The sequence below is a fragment of the Bacillus rossius genome, chromosome 7 (assembly GCF_032445375.1).
Source record: "Bacillus rossius redtenbacheri isolate Brsri chromosome 7, Brsri_v3, whole genome shotgun sequence".
Classification (NCBI taxonomy): Eukaryota; Metazoa; Arthropoda; class Insecta; order Phasmatodea; family Bacillidae; genus Bacillus; species Bacillus rossius.
In genome coordinates this window covers 14551109-14570140 of record NC_086335.1, presented here as the reverse complement: position 1 = coordinate 14570140, position 19032 = coordinate 14551109, and the positions used below count along the sequence as shown (strand labels likewise).

Below are 19032 nucleotides of genomic sequence, written 5' to 3'. Positions count from 1 at the left end.
CGATTCATTATGCGTGAAATAAAGGTTTAATGATCTTTACGTACAAAGATACAATTTTAATGCAAAAAAATTGGTTGTCTGTAAAGTCGGTTTACGGACGATAGTTAAACATTTGAAGATCCAAATAGTTCATAAGATTTAAAATAATCTTTGTGTACTAATGTTTAAACTCCAACATTACGTGCTGATTTGGCTACGACTGATAAAAAATTCTCAACCACAAAATAAAAAAGGCATCATTGAAGTGGATTACTGTCATTGTAGTGTTAATTTGTTTGAAGGGTTTGAATCTGGAGAATTTGAAATTTTATTTCTTGCATTCGTGAGATTAACAAATAAATGAATAAAACAAGCTTATTTTAGAAGCCCTCAGTTGCATAGTTTTGTATTTCATATTGTTCAGTATTAAGAAAATTGTTTAGTTTTAAACAGAGTTAATGTTTTATTCTCATATTTGTCTGAATAAGTGTTATGGGATAAATATATTTTCTCTTGTTAGAAACATTTGAAAAAATGAGAAGATAAGGTAAAAAAACGTAGTTCTGTCACATTTAGACCCATTGTAATCTCTAAAGTGTTTGCAGTCTTTAATTTTATTTAAATAGAGAGTGGTTTAAGGTATTTGGGAAGAGGTCCAACAAAACCTTTTTTCTTCAGTGCCCTTAATTTCTCTCTACAAAACTGCAAAGAGAAGGAAGTGTACAAATCAGTTACAGTCTGAATTTTTTTTATCTTTCTCAGTAAAATGAAACCAGAAAAAAATATTTACATAGGTAATGTAATAATTAACTCACATTCTGGCTTCCTTCAAAGTGGGCAGTGCTATGAACTTCTGTACCATTCCTTGGTTCACACACAGTCCGCTCATCCAGGAGAATATATTGCCTAAAGCACACGTCCAAAACGTATTTCTTGCAAATGGATCCAGGTTCAAACTGAAATTATAATACTTATGGTCAATATTAAACTATAATATAATAATTTATTTCTTTTTTTAATAATTAAATTGAACTAAAGCCTAAAAACGGCCACCAGTTATGTATCAAAATTGGTAAAATTTTAATGTTAAGTTTAAATTTATATTATTTACATAAGCTAAAAATTTCACAAAATTATAAAATAACAACATTTTGTTATTAATGTTTAAAAACTATTTGGCTGATTGTAAATAATATTGTATTCACCGATCACCTGTTCAGTAACAATATTCGTATTGTAAATAATATAAATATCTTAGTTTTGAAAAAGTAAAATGAAATAAATTGCATTTGTGTCCATTAAAATAAGAAGTCAATCTTGACTTAGTAAGAGCCTTATAAAACATTGCTCAAACACTCCTATATTAATTAACATTGCCTATAATATTAGAAAAATTACTTCAATGAAATTCTTCAAGAACAGCGGTAGTTCATTGTATTTAATTTGATTTATCAGTTTTTTATAAGTTCCATTATTTGTCTACCTATTATAATCACCAATGAAATCTTGTGATTACCGCGTTTAAGGCTTTGTACAGCAAAATTTTCACAGAGAGGAAACGACAAACGTCCATACTCTCTATCTCTGGTTTGTGGACACTCTAGAATGAAATATATGGAAGTGTATACAAGAAAATTTCAGTTCTATATTAAAAATGAAATTTAAAATTTTCGAGCGCATATCATCAAACTCATGTTTTCAGAAATTTTTGTCTTGTAATTACAGCATCTGATTTTGGAGTCTTGTTTTCTTGGCCCAAAATATTTCAGTGAAACTATACTTTTTGAGACTGTCCTGAAGGATACTTGTTCTTTGAAAACAAAATTGTTTAAATATAACAAGCAGAAGTGGCAATGTGCTTCGTAATTTAATTTCAAATTATGAAAAAAAATGAAATCGTATTTTTGATTCACTTTATGATTACCATTTTTTATTTAAGAAGTTTAAAACAATGTTATTGTTAGTAAATAAATAAAAAAAATTATTTTCTTTGAATTTTTTTTAGACTATCAGTGGTTTATTCAAAACTGTTTAATGTTTTTAGTTTATCCTCAATTATTATAATATAAAACTTATAATGAAGGTACATATTTGAATACAATATTTATAAGTGACAAAATCAGTAAATTAAAATCAAATGCTTTATAATAAGTCCAAAATATTTGTCATCAGACATGAAAACGGTATAGGAACACAATTTCTGAATTTTAAAATGCAATAACATTCGTAAAGATAGGCGGAATGAAACTAAATAAAGCTAAAAAGTTGTTTACAATGTAATGTATTGGTTATATTAGTTATTAGTAATAATATTTAACTCAAAGTTTATATTAACTCCATAATTTAACATTTCATATGGTAAGTACGCATTCAAATCCAATTTAAGACCTTATATCTATATAAATTAATGCTTAATTAAATGATTATAAATAATGACTGTAATTCAACATTTGCAAAAAATATTTAAATATTCATAATGTCTCCAAGAATGAAATCATCTAAATAAGTAATTAAAATAATGAGTATGGTTTTTGAAAATATATAGTACTATGTCTGCAATTATTTAATTTATGACTTACTCGAAAAAGTTAAGTCTTCCTCCTATTCGGCTTCTGTCCCACATAATATTGAAACCGCCTACCTTGACCAGTCCTAAAATGATGATTGCTATGCATGATCCAACGGTGACAAATGACTGTAGAAAATCTGTCCACACAACTGCCTTCATGCCACCCTGAAATAAAATGCAATTGGTTTTATAGCTTACAAAAAATCAGCTATACTATAACTAGACAAAATATTTAGCATTAAGTATTGCTTTATCAGTACTATAATAGTAATTATATCGTATTATGTTTCGATATAGAGCTTAAATACTGTATACTATATTTTCGGTTCATCAGAGTATGTAAAATCTACCAGTTTGTTTTATACATTTTAAAACGGTTTATAAATCTTAACTAATGTTTAAAATAAATTATAACGTACACCAACTTTATATGATTGGTAATAAATAAATATATTTTTACGTAAACTACTACTTTAACTCTAAAAATGTTTTATAATAGGTACTGCTAAAGCGCAAGCAAGGTCGCAACGCGCACCGGGTTGGGTGATGGCTGGCATCAGGCGCGTGTCAAGTACCCCCCACTGAATTGGGACAGGCCACGCAATCCTGTCAGGATTACAACGGTCCTCCCTACCCCCTCCTCCACACGGCTCCACCGTGATAATTCCCCGGGCCATCGTGCGAGCTGCCTATGCCCTTCCCGACGCTTCGGGCGTCGGGTCAGCACAGGATAACGCAACTGGTCCCAGCCGCTCTCATCACTTAAAGAAGGGCGCCATGGTATATATAAGCCTGGAAACCGGCCTGCGCGGGAGTTGCTCGGTGAGTTAGAGTGAGCTCCTAGGCGAGGGGAGTTTTTGGTTGGCGAGAGTGCCGCGGGTGCGGGGAGAGTCCCGAGCGACGATCCGAGTGAAGCGTCGAGCGGAGCCTTAGCGAAGTGAAGTGCGACGGCGGCGACGGAGGTCCACGAGGAGTGCTGCGGCGACAGTTGCGCGAGGGGTGCGGCCAGCGAGGTGTGCGGTGTGTAAGGACTTGAGATACTGAGTGCGAGTCATTGATTAGCATGCATTTTAGTTTATATTATTTATTAGTGTTGTTAATATTAGCATTTTATAAAACTGTGCAATTAAAAATTATTGGGCTATCCCTTTACGAAACCAATCCTTCCCACTCAACGATTATTAAAATCGTAACAATACAGACCAACAACAGTTTTGGGGGCGGGGTATTTGGAGCTGATTTAATATGAATTTGGTGCTCTGCATTAAAATGTGTGATTATTTTTTGCCTAGGAGGTAAAATTTCTAAGATATAACATTTTAGTCAAATTTACGTTTTACGTTATTTTAGGTTAAATCCTTGAATGCAATCAACAAATTAAAAATAAAATTCTTATTATTAAATTATACAAAATTATTTTAATAAACATTTTTTATTAAAATATTATTAGTATACACTATTATTATATATAAAAATTAAGTAGAGAGTCATCGATGGAACCAACAGGTCTCTCAACAATTCAGAACCTAATTTTTGTTAACTTCTTGAATACATCTGAGAAATGTCCCTTTTTAAACTCCAGCAATAATCTACCATTAAGTGCGTATACCCTCTTCCTTGATAGGGGTTTTCCGCAATTTTAATATCTTGATGAAATCTTTTACCTTGCTCCTCACTCCTGTCTCCTAAATTTTCCGTAAAACGATCCAGGTGGCTTTGTAAATAGTACACCTTAATACTCATGTTACACTCAAGGGATTTGAATTTTTTAAGCATGTCCTTTACCAGTTCAACATAGTTTTTTGCTTTTCGGTGACCCAGAAGATTTCCAACAACTGCAACAAATGAAGTCCAAGATTTATGCTCAACCTCATTCTTATGAATTTTGTTATTTCTGGTCCGTTAAATATTACTGTTTTAAATTTTTCCTTACTCAAGTGAGGCATTTTTCCCCCTATAAATGCAAAGCATGTTTGGTCCTTATCAAGAACCTTTACATACTGTTTCATAAGGCCCAGATGATATGCAGTGGAGGAAAGATAATATTCTCTCGTATAATAAAGGGTTGTTAATAACATTTTTTCTTCAACGATGTCTTCTCTCTTAGGCCACACTTGTCTAAACCAGTGGTATGTTTAGTTTCTGTTGTCCCAAAGGCCAAGAAAGAACATTTGGTGTGGCCAATTTGCTAACCGAGAATTTTTTTTTACCATTTTTAAGTCCACGTAAATCACCCATTGAAGTTCAAAACATCTTATCTTCTCCAAAACCAAATCTATGTTTCTTTAATTTTCGGTAATTGATCTATTGGTATTGAATCACATTTGTCCTCAATGTGTAAAAGAACACATCACATTTCAAGCTTCCCTTGTCTCAAAACGTAGAGCTGATAGAAAAAAAAACTCATTTCATATTTAGATTCATCGCCCCAAATATAGCTACAATCAGTTCGAAAATCCTATGCACCCAATTTTTTTTTCTTTTGGTTCTGTGTATTAATTAAATTTTTGAATTAGCAACAGAAACATACCAAAATTGTATAAAAATCTATTTTAAACTTTACGTTTATGTGTTAAGTGGATAAATGAAGACAGAAAATATTGTAACATACTTTACCGATGCATAGGCCGAAAAAAAATTTGATTTTGAAAGAATACTGTGCATCGTAAAAACCAAGATTATTTTTAAAAAAAGATTTATGCTAGAAGCAGGAATGTATTTATTTCAGTTTTAAGCTTAACCTTTGCTTTAAAAGACAAATAATATTTTACTATAAAATTTCTGATTCTCGTAAGAAAATTAATTTTTGATCTTTTGCTGTTTTCATTAGTTGCTTACGCAGGGATTATTTTGTATATGTTTTTACTATTATTACCAACTAATCTGAAAAAAAAAATTTGTTATGATGTATTGTTAAAATTTAATTTAAAGGTCTTTTTTTGTAAAAGCGGAATTGTTTCTTAAATTTCAAAAAGTTATTTACACAATTTTAGTGCGGCCGGTATTGTCACTTTATTTAAACATATACATATAAGTATACATATATTAGCATAACACCCACTTCTTCGCTCGCGCAATTTCAGAATATAACAAAATTCTTACAATTGAAAAAAAAAATTGTGTTTATTTCCAAAAATTTTTTCTAAATAAATAGGAACAATAAAGTTTTCAGGTGCATTAAAGATTTATTTCATTACAAAACAATTTAAGAATTTTTTTTTAAGTATATTTGCGTAGTCCATTTAAAAATTTTACTGTAGATAAAGTATCTGATTTTAAAACTTCTGTTTTAGAGTGTTAGACTATTTATTTATTCTTAAAAATCACACATACCTACTTTTCATTTCAAGAGGCACACAATTTAAAAAATTGTAAAAGACGCATCTATTTCATTTTAATTATGTTTATGCCATCGTTTACAACAACAATTTTTATTTACTATGGTTAAAGCTACACTTAGAATAATTGTGTAATATTACTTAATGAAATATACCTCCCATTAATTAAGGATACTTTATAAAGTCGCATCTTTATTTGAATTAAAAATTACAGATATAAACTTTACTATCTAATTATTAATTCTAAGTTTGTTTAGTATTACACAAATAAAATCCCAAAATATTTACCCCTCTCCTTTTCCGTTCACGTCACTGACATGCTAATGATGTGTTGCGCCAGACTGGCGATTCGCAGCGGCCTGTGTACATGTATACGCATATATACACATATACATTGTATATACTCGACTGTAACATGTGCGTGTTGGACTCTTTTTTGGATGGGTAAAATCTTGTGAGTTCGCATTACCAACATGCTGTAGTAGCAGTAATTGAAGTAAATCTGACCACGCGAATACATGACCTAGGTCTGACATCACTGGTAAGTCATAGCTAGGTAATGAATTTTTACGTAATTTTTACATACCACAGACATCTGTTGTGACTAAAAATGATATAAGGATAAATGATATCATGCTGACATCGTACTGGTATAATGCCAAAATCATTTTCTTATGTACATTAGACGTTGAAATGATGTCATATATAACATTTAAAAACAAAGTTTTAAGTTTTCACTTGTCTTGACAGTCCACTTGACTGGCAATTTTTTTCTTTTAACCGTTTATGTGTATTCCAAAATAGTTATAATAAACCTATATTTATTTTTATTTTAAATAATTTTTTAATACTGATTTTATAAATTTCATAACTTTTTAAAAATTGTATTAAACCATGTCATAACTTAAAAGGTGATATTTCGAAGAACGTTCAATAAAAGAAAGTAGCTGAAAGAATGTTGATTTATAATATCTTAAAATAAGATTGATTTAATCAGAAGTTATTATTTATACTTAACCCAATACCAATATATTAAATAACTAGAACTACAGAGAACGTAAAAAAAACCGTACGTAGATTTTGTATGTTTATAAATCATGCTACAAAACTTACATTGGCTTTATTGGCTTCAGAGATACATTGATAATAAAAATTTTGCCCACCTTTTCAGCCAAGTAGTATAGTTTGGGAGCTCCGGGGACAGGCGCAGGCGCGTGGAGCCGAAAGCCGAACCACCATCCTGGATTGTGACGTCACGGCGGCCATCTTAGATGTCCGTGACCTTGACCTATGACCTTGACCATTGAACTTGACCTTGACCCCGGCGGCCATATTGGATCCACCATCTTGGATCCGCCATCTTTAAATCGAGCGCCCCACTCATTATGATGAAATTTTAGTCTTTGTCGCCATATTTATATATATGTTCCACTGGAGGCCACCTTCTAGGATACCGTCGACATTGTTTCTGATGTTTATTCCTAGAGAGCGCCAGCATCGCTCTGTCTCATGAAATAAGGTCGATGTTCCATTACCTACCATAGCTATTATGGTCCTTACCGACACATTAAAATTTAATTTTTTATGCAAAATGCATTGGAAGCGCTGTGATTTGAACCATCGCAGCTCTGATCTCTAGGTTGGAGAACATACGCCTTTAACCACACGGCCATCGAGACATTTACCAGACTGAAACTTAAATAAGGTATATATTAAAATAACATGCATATTCGGAGTTGTATTTTTTGGAGCTGTTGGAGCATTTGGAGCTGTGGGATCTGTTGGAGCTGTTGGAGCCGTTGGATCATTTGGAGCTGTTGGGGCATTTGGAGCTGTTAGGGCATTTGGGGCTTTTGGAGCTCTTGGATCTGTTGGAGCTTTGGAGCAATTGGAGCAATTGGAGCTGTTGGAGCATTTGGAGCCGTGGGAGCTGTTGGAGCTGATGGAGCATTTGGAGCTGTTTGAGCATTTTGGAGCTGTTGGAGGTGTTTGAGCATTGAAGTTTTTGGAGCATTTGGAGCTGTTGGAGCTTTGGAACATTCGGAGCTGTTGGAGCATTTTTAACTGTTGGAGCATTTGGGGCTTTTGGAGCTCTTGGAGCTGTTGGAGCTGTTGGAGCTTTGGAGCAATTGGAGCTGTTGGAGCTGTTGTAGCTGATAGAGCATTTGGAGCTGTTGGAGCTGTTGGAGCTATTGGAGCATTTGGAGCTGTTGGAGCTGTTGGAGCTGTTGGAGCATTTGGAACTGTTGGAGTATTGATTGGAGCAAAGAATTAGTCGTTTCACGTCTATGCAGGGCTAAATGTTTATAAGATTGCTGGCTTTCGCAAGTGATCCTGTAGTAGAATATATATTATGTAATAAATATTATGTTTGTGAAAGAACTTGTGGTGTTTTATTTTTCGAACCTGTCATTTTTGAGGTATTTTTTATTACATCATTTTTTTTGTATCATCCAGGATCGAACCAAGTATCGATTCAATAAAGTACATTAATGATTTTATTTTTATAAATTTTGGAATTTTTCCCGACTTTCTAGCTAAATAATTATAAAATACCAAGATGGCGCTCAAATTTCCTCAGTAATAATAAATTATTACTGCACTCTAGAGGGTTAGAATAAAACTAGCATGACGATAATGATAGTAAGACGAGTATACAGTATACACACAAGATGGTGACCTCCAGCAGACGAAAACAAGATGGTGGGCTCCAGTGGACGAAGACAATGTGGTGGACATGACGTAATATCAGTTGACGATATATATGTACCTTGGTATTGGTGGTGTGAGGTCAGTCTGTAGGTGGCTTCTGTGGAGGAAGGATCTGATGTTTTTTTTTTTTTTTTGCTCTTACTGGTTTCGAACCAAGGACGGGAATCGATCTAATAAATAAGTATTTAACTGAAAATTTATTAAATTAATTTTGTATTTTTTCCCCAATTTCTAGCTAAACATTTACACGATTCCAAGATGACACTAAAATATTCGGATGGCGTACACCTCAGTAATAATAAATGATTATTGCACTCTAGCGGGTAAAACTTAAACAAGTATGATGGTAATGATGGTAAGACGAGTACACACACAAGATGGTGACAATGTCCTCTAGCAGGTGGTGGCTCCTGGTAGTGTGTACTGAACACGAAATGTCGGATCCATAATGGTCGTCAAGGTCAAAGTCAAATTTCAAGGACAGGAACAAATTTCAAGGTCAAGGTTAAATTTCAAGTTCAAGGTCAAGGTCAAATTTCAATGCCAACAGTAAAGGTCATAGGTATGGTGACCAGAAAAATGTACTACCATGTCATCAGCACACTCTAGCAGACTAAAACAAGATGTCCAGCGGACGAAGACAAGATTGCGGGCATGATGTCATACCAGCTGATGACATATACCTTGTTATTGGTAACGTGAGGTCAGTTTAGGTAGCTTCCTTAGAGGAAGGATCAGTCGTTTACTCTCGTCGGAAATCGAACCGACGACCAAAATCGTTTAAATAACTAAAAATTTGAAGTAAACGATTTAAATTTTTTTTTTAAATATCTTTTTTGGAATTTCTAGCATTAAAATTGTGGATTTTTCAAGATAGTGGGCTTATTGATAATTTCAACATTAATAGGATATAAAATGGCGTTCGTAACGAAAAGGGCAACATTTATATTGTTACGATTTACCGCGGGTTCGTAATGGATACCCCAATTAAAGATTTTTATCACACACACAGTTTTATTTATTACCACTACTTGTCACTTACAAATAATCTTCTAAATTGGCAAATAATAAATTTCACTTAAAAAAATGTCAATTCCCCAGTCACTCGTTCCGCACACCTCGCTGGGCCGCACCTCTGGAGCAACTCTCGCCGCAGCACCCCTCGTGGGTCTCCACCGCGGGACTCCGTCGCCTCACTCCGCCACCGCCGTCACACCCTTCGCCGAGGATCCCACTCGACTCCTCGCTCGGAACTTCACTCGGGACTCCGCCGCGCCCGCGACTCTATCGCCCGGAAACTCCACCGCGGGAAAACTCCCGACTCCACTGAACTCTCTAACTCCCTGCCCTGGAACCTTCGTCCAAAGACTTCGCCACTCTGCCACACCCGCAGCACTATCGCCCGGAAACTCCGCCGCGGGAGAACTCCCGACTGAACACTCCGAACTCTACTCAGACTAACTTATACTGACGTCATCGGGCCTATATATAGGCCCCAGCGAAATTCCAGAACTTACGAGAGCGGCCGGGGCCTGTCGCGTCGCTCCGAGCCGTCCCGACGGCATAAATCTCTCGAAAACACGTGTGGGCGGCTTGCGCAACTCCCAGCTGTCCGGTGTCAGTTACCTGTCAAAGGCAGGGCGCCTCACGGGGAGTGCGGAGGGCTGGAGGGAGATAAAGCGGTGACCCAGGTGCGCACGGCACATCTCATGTTACGGCGTGCACCGGCGCATGACGTGGCCTTACTAACGTTCATAACATTGCCCCCTCCTTAAACCTGTTCGTCCCGAACAGGTAATGCATCTCCTCCTGGAGGTCCCCATGCTAATCGAAGTTTAGGCCTCCTGCCTTTCCTCCATCGCGGGCTTGTACAGTCTCACCAGATAACCCTCTCTCGCAGTAGATGTTGCTTCTCTCGTCACCCAGTGACACTTCTGCGTTGCTGATGCCCAATGTCGTTCAGTCAGCCGCCCGAGCCAGGCCGACCGTTGTCTTGGACAGGCCCGATACTCATGAGAGTCTTGCTCATTGCCTTCCAATGGTTCCCTTGCCTCTTACCTTTTTCTCTCTTTTTATTCTCTCGTAGCTACTCGTTCACACAGCATTTCTTCCCAGCTCGTTTTCCTCTCTTCTTGGTTCCTCTTTCCCTCTTTGTTCTTCTGAATATCGTCTGTACTGCACTCAGTTACTCCTTGCATTTTCTTTACTCCTCGGTTTTTCTTCCCCTGTTCTTGGTCTTTCTTCACCTCTTTTTGGTCTTCCTGCGTCTCTTCTTGGTCTTTTTTCGTTTCTTCTTTGCACTTCTCTATCTCTTCTTGACCTTTCTCTTCTAGGCTTTTTTTCAGCTCTTCTTGGCATTTTCCCCTCTCTCTTTGGTTTATCTTCATTTCTTTTTGCTCATTATTCTTTAGTTTGTAACCAATCTTCACTACTTCTGTGCTTTTCTTCAGCTCTTCTTTCATCATAATGTCCTGGCTGTTCTCCTCTCCTTGGCTAATGTCCTCTTCGCTTTGTTCTTCGCTGTTCTCTTTGCTGTTCTCTTCACTGTTCTCTTGACTGTTTTCCTCTTCGCTGGTCTTCTCTTCGCTGGTCTTCTCTTCGCTGTTCTTCTCTTCGCTGTTCTTCTCTTCTCTATTCTTCTCTTCGCTGTTCTTCTCTTTGCTGTTCTTCTCTTTGCTGTTCTTCTCTTCACTGTTATTCTCTTCGCTGTTCTTCTCTTCGCTGTTCTTCTCTTCGCTGTTCTTCTCTTCGCTGTTCTTCTCTTCGCTGTTCTTCTCTTCGCTGTTCTTCTCTTTGCTGTTCTCCTCTTCGCTGTTATTCTCTTTTTGGCTGGTCTTCATTTTTCTGTTCTTCTCTTCGCTGGTCTTCATTTCGCTCTTCATTTCTTCCTGGCCATTCTTCATTTCATCCTGATCCTTCTTCATTTCCTGTAGGCTATTATTTGACCCGCTTTTCGTTTCATAATGATGGTCCTTACTGTCATTATTTTCACTCTTCGCTTTTTTCGCAGAGTTCTTCATACTGGTTCTCCATGCCCTCATGTCATTCACCATTTCTTCCAGGAGAACTCTTATCTTCCTGATATCTTCTACACTTAACTCTTCAGCTGCCATCTCTTTCTAAAGAATTTACTAATTAATCAACCTAAATATTTTTTTTCTAATACTGTTCTTAATTTTAAATGACCTAGCCGAACCTTCTAATTTAACTAACAATAACTCTATTACATTAAAACTATCACTGACTACAGTAAACTCTTAACTCTAGAATAATCCAAATTCACTAAAGTTCTAAACACTAACTATATTCTCGTAAACTAAATTCTATTCTTAACTTTTATTCTAATAATGTAACTGAATCCTAAATCTATTAAATAGGGCTATCCCACTTCAGACACCAAAAATGTTACGATTTACCACCGGTTCGTAAAGGATAGCCCAATTAAAGATTTTATCACACACACCGTTTTATTTATTACCACTACTTGTCACTTACAAATAATCTTCTAAATTGGCAAATAATTAATTTCACTTAAAAAAAGATCTATTCCCCAGTCACTCGTTCCGCACACCTCGCTGGGCCGCACCTCCGGCATAACTCTCCCCGCAGCACCCCTCGTAGGTCTCCGCCGCGGGACTCCGTCGCCGCACTCCGCCACCGCCGTCACACCCTTAGCAAAGATCCCACTCGACTCCTCGCTCGGAACTTCACTCGGGACTCCGCCGCGCCCGCGACTCTATCGCCCGGAAACTCCACCGCGGGAAAACTCCCGACTCCACTGAACTCTCTCACTCCCTGCCATGGAACCTTCGTCCAAGGACTTCGCCACTCTGCCGCACCCGCCGCACTATCGCCCGGAAACTCCGCCGCGGGAGAACTCCCGACTGAACACTCCGAACTCTACTCAGACTAACTCAGACTGACGTCATCGGGCCTATATATAGGCCCCAGCGAAATTCCAGAACTCACGAGAGCGGCCGGGGCCTGTCGCGTCGCTCCGAGCCGTCCCGACGGCATAAATCTCTCGAAAACACGTGTGGGCGGCTCGCGCAACTCCCTGCTGTCCGGTGTCAGTTACCTGTCAAAGGCAGGGCGCCGCGCGGGGAGTGCGGAGGGCTGGAGGGAGATAAAGCGGTTGCCCAGGTGCGCACGGCACATCTGATGTTACGGCGTGCACCTGCGCGTGACATGGCCTTACTAACGTTCGTAACAATATATTCCAAGATGGCGACCGTAACGATGAGTGCAACAGTGGTTTTTAAGTAATATTTTATTTAATATTTATTATTTAAATCGATTAAATCATTTTTTTAATGAGTTTGAAAATTTTTTGCAATTTTCTAACATAAATATTACGGATTTTCAAGATGGCGACCATAACGGAAATTTAAACAGTGACGTCATAATCCAATATGGTGGTTCTGTCTCGAACAGGTTGTGCTTTTATTACTTTAAATTTAAAAAAAATTCAACTCCCAATATGCATGTTATTTTTATATATACCTTATTTAATTCTCAGTCTGGTAAATGTGTCGATGGCCGTGCGGTTAAAGGCGTATGTTTTCCTACCTTGAGATCAGAGCTGCAATGGTTCGAATCACAGCGCTTCCAATGTATTTTGCATTAAAAATATGTCGATAAGGACCATAATAGCTTTGTAGGTAATGAAACATCGACCTTATCTGATGAGACAGACCGACGCTGCCACTCTCTAGGAACAAACAGCAGAAACAAAGTCGACGGTATCCAAGATGGTAGCCTCCAGTGAAACAAAAAAAATCAATATGGCGACAGAGACTAAAATTTTATCATTATGAGTGGGCACTCCATTTAAATATGGCGGATCCAGTATGGTGGATCCAATATGGCCGCCAGGGTCAAGGTCAAGTTCAAAGGTCAAGGTAAAAGGTCAAGGTCACTGATATCAAAGATAGCCGCCGTGACGTCACAATACAGGATGGTGGTTCGGCTCTTGGCTGCACGCGCCTGCGCCTGTCCCCGGAGCCCCCATACTATACTACTCACCCATTTTGCGGTCGAATTTTGAAAAATGGATTATATTAAATAATAATTTTTACTTTATTTCTGCTCAATTACTTTCCTTCATTTTAATTTGCTTCGATATACCTATGTTTATTACCATAAAAACTAACGTGCACCCGTTGCGCTACTTTTGGAGTCGAATATAGGAAAATTAAAAAAAAAAACACTACGTAATTAATTATAAATGATATTTAAGCTAAGATTATTTAATCTCGCTTTTTTACTACGGATATATGTTTTTTTATGATTGGACAAAGCTTACTCCCTTTTCACACACTTAAAAGAAGAAATCCTGAAAACTTAAAAAAAAAAAAAAGTGCAATTTGTAACTCTGTAGGCTACTCGTATGCTTTATGTTCATTATTTATTTCTAACCCTTATATTAAGTAAATTCGAAAAAAAAAAATTTTAACCAAACCTATAACATTGCCCCTCTTAGGGCGAAATATTGAAAACGAATGAAATTTTAATTTAATAGCTTATTATTTTTCCACCATTTAATTACATCAAAATTTAATAAACGCAAAATAAGCTATACGTAACGCTAGATGCAAGTTTCTTTACTTTATAAATTCTTATTATTAGTGTTAGTTTTTAAATTTAAAATCACACTTTTAACCTTTTTACCATTCTAAGAATTTAAATTTTGCAAACTGGTAAAATTGTGTTTGATGATTTCCGTATGTTAATTTTTAGTAAAATAATTCAATTTTTTCTTGGTTTATTTCAGAGATATAATTTTTTATCTTAAAATCATTTAAAATCATTTTTCACCACATTGGGTTTTGATTTCATAAATGGTAAAATTGCGGTTGGAATATTTCTAATGTTTTTATTGGTACGAAGGAGCTTATCTAGTAATATTTGTACCTCTTGGAAATTCCTAAATATAATGCAATTAAAAATAACAAACCCAGAGCGCCAATATGACACACTAACATGTTTATCTGTAATCATTAAGTTGTCTCTGCGAATTTAAATGAAAAGAAATAGTTATTGACTCGGAAGGAAAACAAAAGCCTGTATTGTGCTAAACAAATTTGGTCATTTACAGCGTATTGATGTGAAATCGATAAGCATGAAAATTCCCTCTTAAACCGAACACAATATTTATCACTATGATACTAAGAATTAACAGAGGATACCACCAATAACATTACCATTCCAATCTCAATACAGTATTAAAATATTTTAACAAACGCAACAATTTAATCTCATATACATTATTAATGTAAATAATATTTAATACTAACATATGTTGTTAAAGGTAAAACAAAGTTGACTAGTTGCAAATGTGCAGTGTATTAAATTCTTATCTCCAAAGGGTACTATAATAGTTGTAGCCTATTGATACATACATAAACAAAAATCCAGTCTTTTGTTAAAACTATGCAATGAATAATAAATTTAAGGACGAATTTACTTTTACAATAGTATACAAAATATATGTTACAATATGCATATTCTTGAAGTTAAGTATATACTACGTTACACGAAGCATAGATTTAAATATCTTCTTAAAATGGATAAATAAACATTAGCTAGAGTCCAAATAAAATCTACTTTACTGTATGATACGCTGATTAACTTAAAGCGAAAATAAGCATATTATTCAACGGGACTATAAAATCATACCCAATTCTAGAACCGATTACATTTTTTACTAAACAACTTTCTTTTTACATGTAGCAAATATTTTAGTATTAAAACATTGAATAAAATATGCTTTAAGTTTTAACAACAAGGATATAATTACAAATTTTTCCTAAAGTAGGATGATTGAAAACAGACTTTTACCAAAAAAAAATATATTGTTCAATGACATTGTCAAGAAATGAACATTTAAATTTTGTGGGATATAATTTCAAGGAACCCAAAATAATTTAAATTCTAAATTTAACTTGTATGTATATATTAATCTTAAAACCATATATACCATTTTAGCCTTTTAGCTGGTTGGATTAGGTATAAATTAAAAATTGTATTGGATATTTTTCGTTGGTTTGTTATTGGTACACAATTTTTATTATGGTTGATTGAATTCTAATTAATATTTATTTAACTTTAAAACGAATTCATTGCTTTATCATCCCTAATGAATTGTATTTTTTCTATGCTTGGTCAGCTTATTTATTTCTTTTTCTCCCCTAAAGGTTTGAATTTCGCAAAATATATCAAATTTTGTTGATGGTTTTCGCATAATTTATATAGCTTAGGTAATTTGAAGGAATAATAATTATTCTTTAACATAATTACATTTATTATTTATTAAAGTTAGAATTTCGGAAAATTAATAATATTTATTGTTAGTTTCCACATGTATTTTATTAGAACTCATTATAATTTACTCCCAAGATATAATGAAAAATTATAAAGCATACTTATTTTTTATTCAGCCTTTAAGAGTTGATTTTCTCAAAATATAAAACTATATAAAATTTACACTTTTCGTATTGGTTTAAATGGTACCCAAAAATAATTTCTCATCCTTAATTAAATTCTGATATATAATTATTAATCTCAGAAACATTGTTATTCCTTTTTCACTCCCTAGAGGTTGAATTTGCAAAATATAAAAATTGTGGTTGGCATTTTCGTATATTTAGTATTGTTACCCAATATAAATTCGAAAATAAAATATTTAATCTTTAAAACTAACTTACCCTTTTTCACCCCTTGGGAATTGATTTCGAAAAGATTAATTTTTTTTGGTAGAATATTTTCGTACATTTAGTATTGGTTCCGAATTTATTTATTTAACTTGATTAGTTCAAGAGAAATAATCATTTTTTTATACCATTTTAACAACTTTTAACGCACTTAGAGGTGGAATTCTGTAATAACATATAGACGAGTTTTCAAGTTAGGCGAAAACCTTTCTAACAGAAAAAGGTTCATCGTAATCCGTCCAGTTGTTTCTTATTCATGCTCGAACAAACAGACAAATAGACAAACAGAAAAACCAATAAACTTTTTTTAAACTTTTTTTTTTGAGTTCTCAATTATTTAAATAATAGCCACTTCCAAAATTTTCATCCAATGTACAGACTGTTTGCCTCGAACTGTTTTACTAACAGTATAAGTATTGTGATTTCAAAAAAACTTTCAAACCTTTTTAAAGCAATAAATATTCATTAAAATAAGCTTGTTGAAAACATTTTCGTTAGATTGGTAAGTTCGTTTGTTTTTTTTACAAAATAGATTTCATGATCTGTATTTCTATTCTATACTCTATTACAGAACATCATATAGTCTATTGTTACTAACCTGCCTTTCCCCTGTTAGAAAAAGTATCAAAAAAAGTTTTATGTAGGTTATGACTAATGATAGTGTTTTAAACTGCAAAAAAAGTGTAATAAAAGATTGTTGTATTAAATCTGTAACTATGGGTTCTCGGAGTTGCAAAAACAATCCAAATGTATTTTGCTATATTTGCGGACAAAATACAATAGTTAAGTAAAGATTAAAAGTAACAGACTTTGTAAAAAATGCTTATTATGCTTACTTCGGACTGAGGTTATGTTACCAAGAGAAAGAGTGGGTTCCGCATACAGTATGCCGGTTATGTGTTGAAGTGGACTTACGGTTAATCAAAATCATTGTCATTCGGTATTCCTATGTTGTGGCGGAAACAAAAAAATCATACAGATGATTGTTATTTTTGTTTGACCAATGTAATAGGATTTATTCTAAAAACCACGCCAAAATTGTGAATCCTGATGTTTTGTGTGTTACAAAGGCAGTTCCACATGGACCCGAATTACCCATACCAGTTCCTACTAAAACTAACAGCTTCGAAACGCCTTTATCACAAAACTCAGAACAAAGTGATCATCTGCAAATGATTTGGTACGGGATCTTGGATTACCTAAGGGCGCTGCAGAACTTCTCGGTTCTCGACTAAAAGAAAAATTTATTAGATGCTGCAACTATATTTTACTGGTATCGAAACAGAGAACAAGAATTTGTGTATTATTTTAAGTAAGATGACAATTTAGTATTTTGCTGTGATATTAGCGGTTTAATACAAAAAATCTATATATATAATACAATACACAATAATGGCAACTCTTTATAGATTCTTCAAAAAGAAGCTTTGAGGCTGTCCTTTTGCATATTGGCAATAAATTTGCATTGATACCCGTAGCTCATTCAATTTATATTAAAGAAACTTACGAAAACTTTAAACATGTTTTGGAGAAAATAAGATACACCGAACACAAATGGTTAGATTGCGGTGACTTAAAAATCATATGCATGCTTTTTGGTCAACAGCAAGGCTACACAAAATTCCCCTGTTATATTTGTGAATGGGACAGTAGAGTTAGAAATTTACATTAACAAAACTGATTGCAAAATTATAATGGAATTGAAAGTTGAAGTAAAAAATATCATCAATCCGAGCTTGATGGAAACCGAAAAAATATTGCTTCCACCACTTCACATTAAGCTTGGTTTGATCAAACAGTTCGTAAAGGCATTACCGCAAGATGGCAATACTTTGAAGTATCTTTGTTCATGTTTCCCCTAGCTTATTTGATGCGAAGTTGAAAGAGGGAATATTTACGGGACCAGATATCAGGAAACTGATTAGGGATACAGAATTTGAAAAAGTGATGACAACCTTGGAACGATATGCCTGACATGGCTTTAAAAACGTCGTATCTAAGTTTCTAGGCAACACAAAAGATCCTGCGTATAGAAATATTGTCCAGGAAATGTTAAACGCCTGTAAAAATTTAGGATGTAAAATGAGTCTGACATTTTTTTTTAAATTCTAACATTGGTTGTTTCCCAAAAAATCTAGGCGACTACAGTGAAGAACAAGGTGAACGGTTTAATCAGGACATAAAAGAGATGGAAAGAAGATATTAAAGCCATTGGGACGTTAATATGATGGCGGAATATTGCTGGATGATACACAGAGATGAAATAAAAAATCATAAACAAAAATCAACAAAACGCACCTTTTTATCTAAAAGAAAACGTTATTATTAATTTTTTTCTTCATGTATACCTTAATGTTGTATTTTAATAGCTATAAACTCAATAAAACGTTTTTAAATATTCTAAAATGATTCTCATTCCTTTTATTAAATTTTTGTTTTTGTCTTTTTCGTATTTAAATGCTATATTATCTAAATCTGATAAATGTGACGTGATATATATCATATGAACACCGTTTTCTATTACTTTTAAGAAAATTAAAACAAATATTAACCATTTAACAAAAAAACTTTTAAAAATATTTCGCAGACCTATGTAATTTAACTTTTATGTAGTAACGAACACGAGTAAAAAAAAAAAAAAATTTTTTTTAAATATCACAAATTGTGTTTTTATTTTATTTTAAACACTAATAGTATTTTTGATACCAGGTAAAAATATAAA

General features: G+C 34.4%; 1 protein-coding gene across 1 annotated transcript in view; it reads right to left on the bottom strand.

The window, feature by feature from the left end:
- The window catches only part of LOC134533684 (sodium-coupled monocarboxylate transporter 1-like), a 99063-nt gene that overhangs the window by 34072 nt on the left and 45959 nt on the right, over nt 1–19032 (bottom strand). Inside the window, exons 6-7 of the mRNA XM_063371239.1 lie at nt 2559–2713; nt 795–935 (exon numbers count right to left, since the gene is read on the bottom strand). Of these exons, the coding sequence (XP_063227309.1) occupies nt 795–935; nt 2559–2713 (296 nt within the window). The remainder of the gene's footprint in view (nt 1–794; nt 936–2558; nt 2714–19032) is intronic.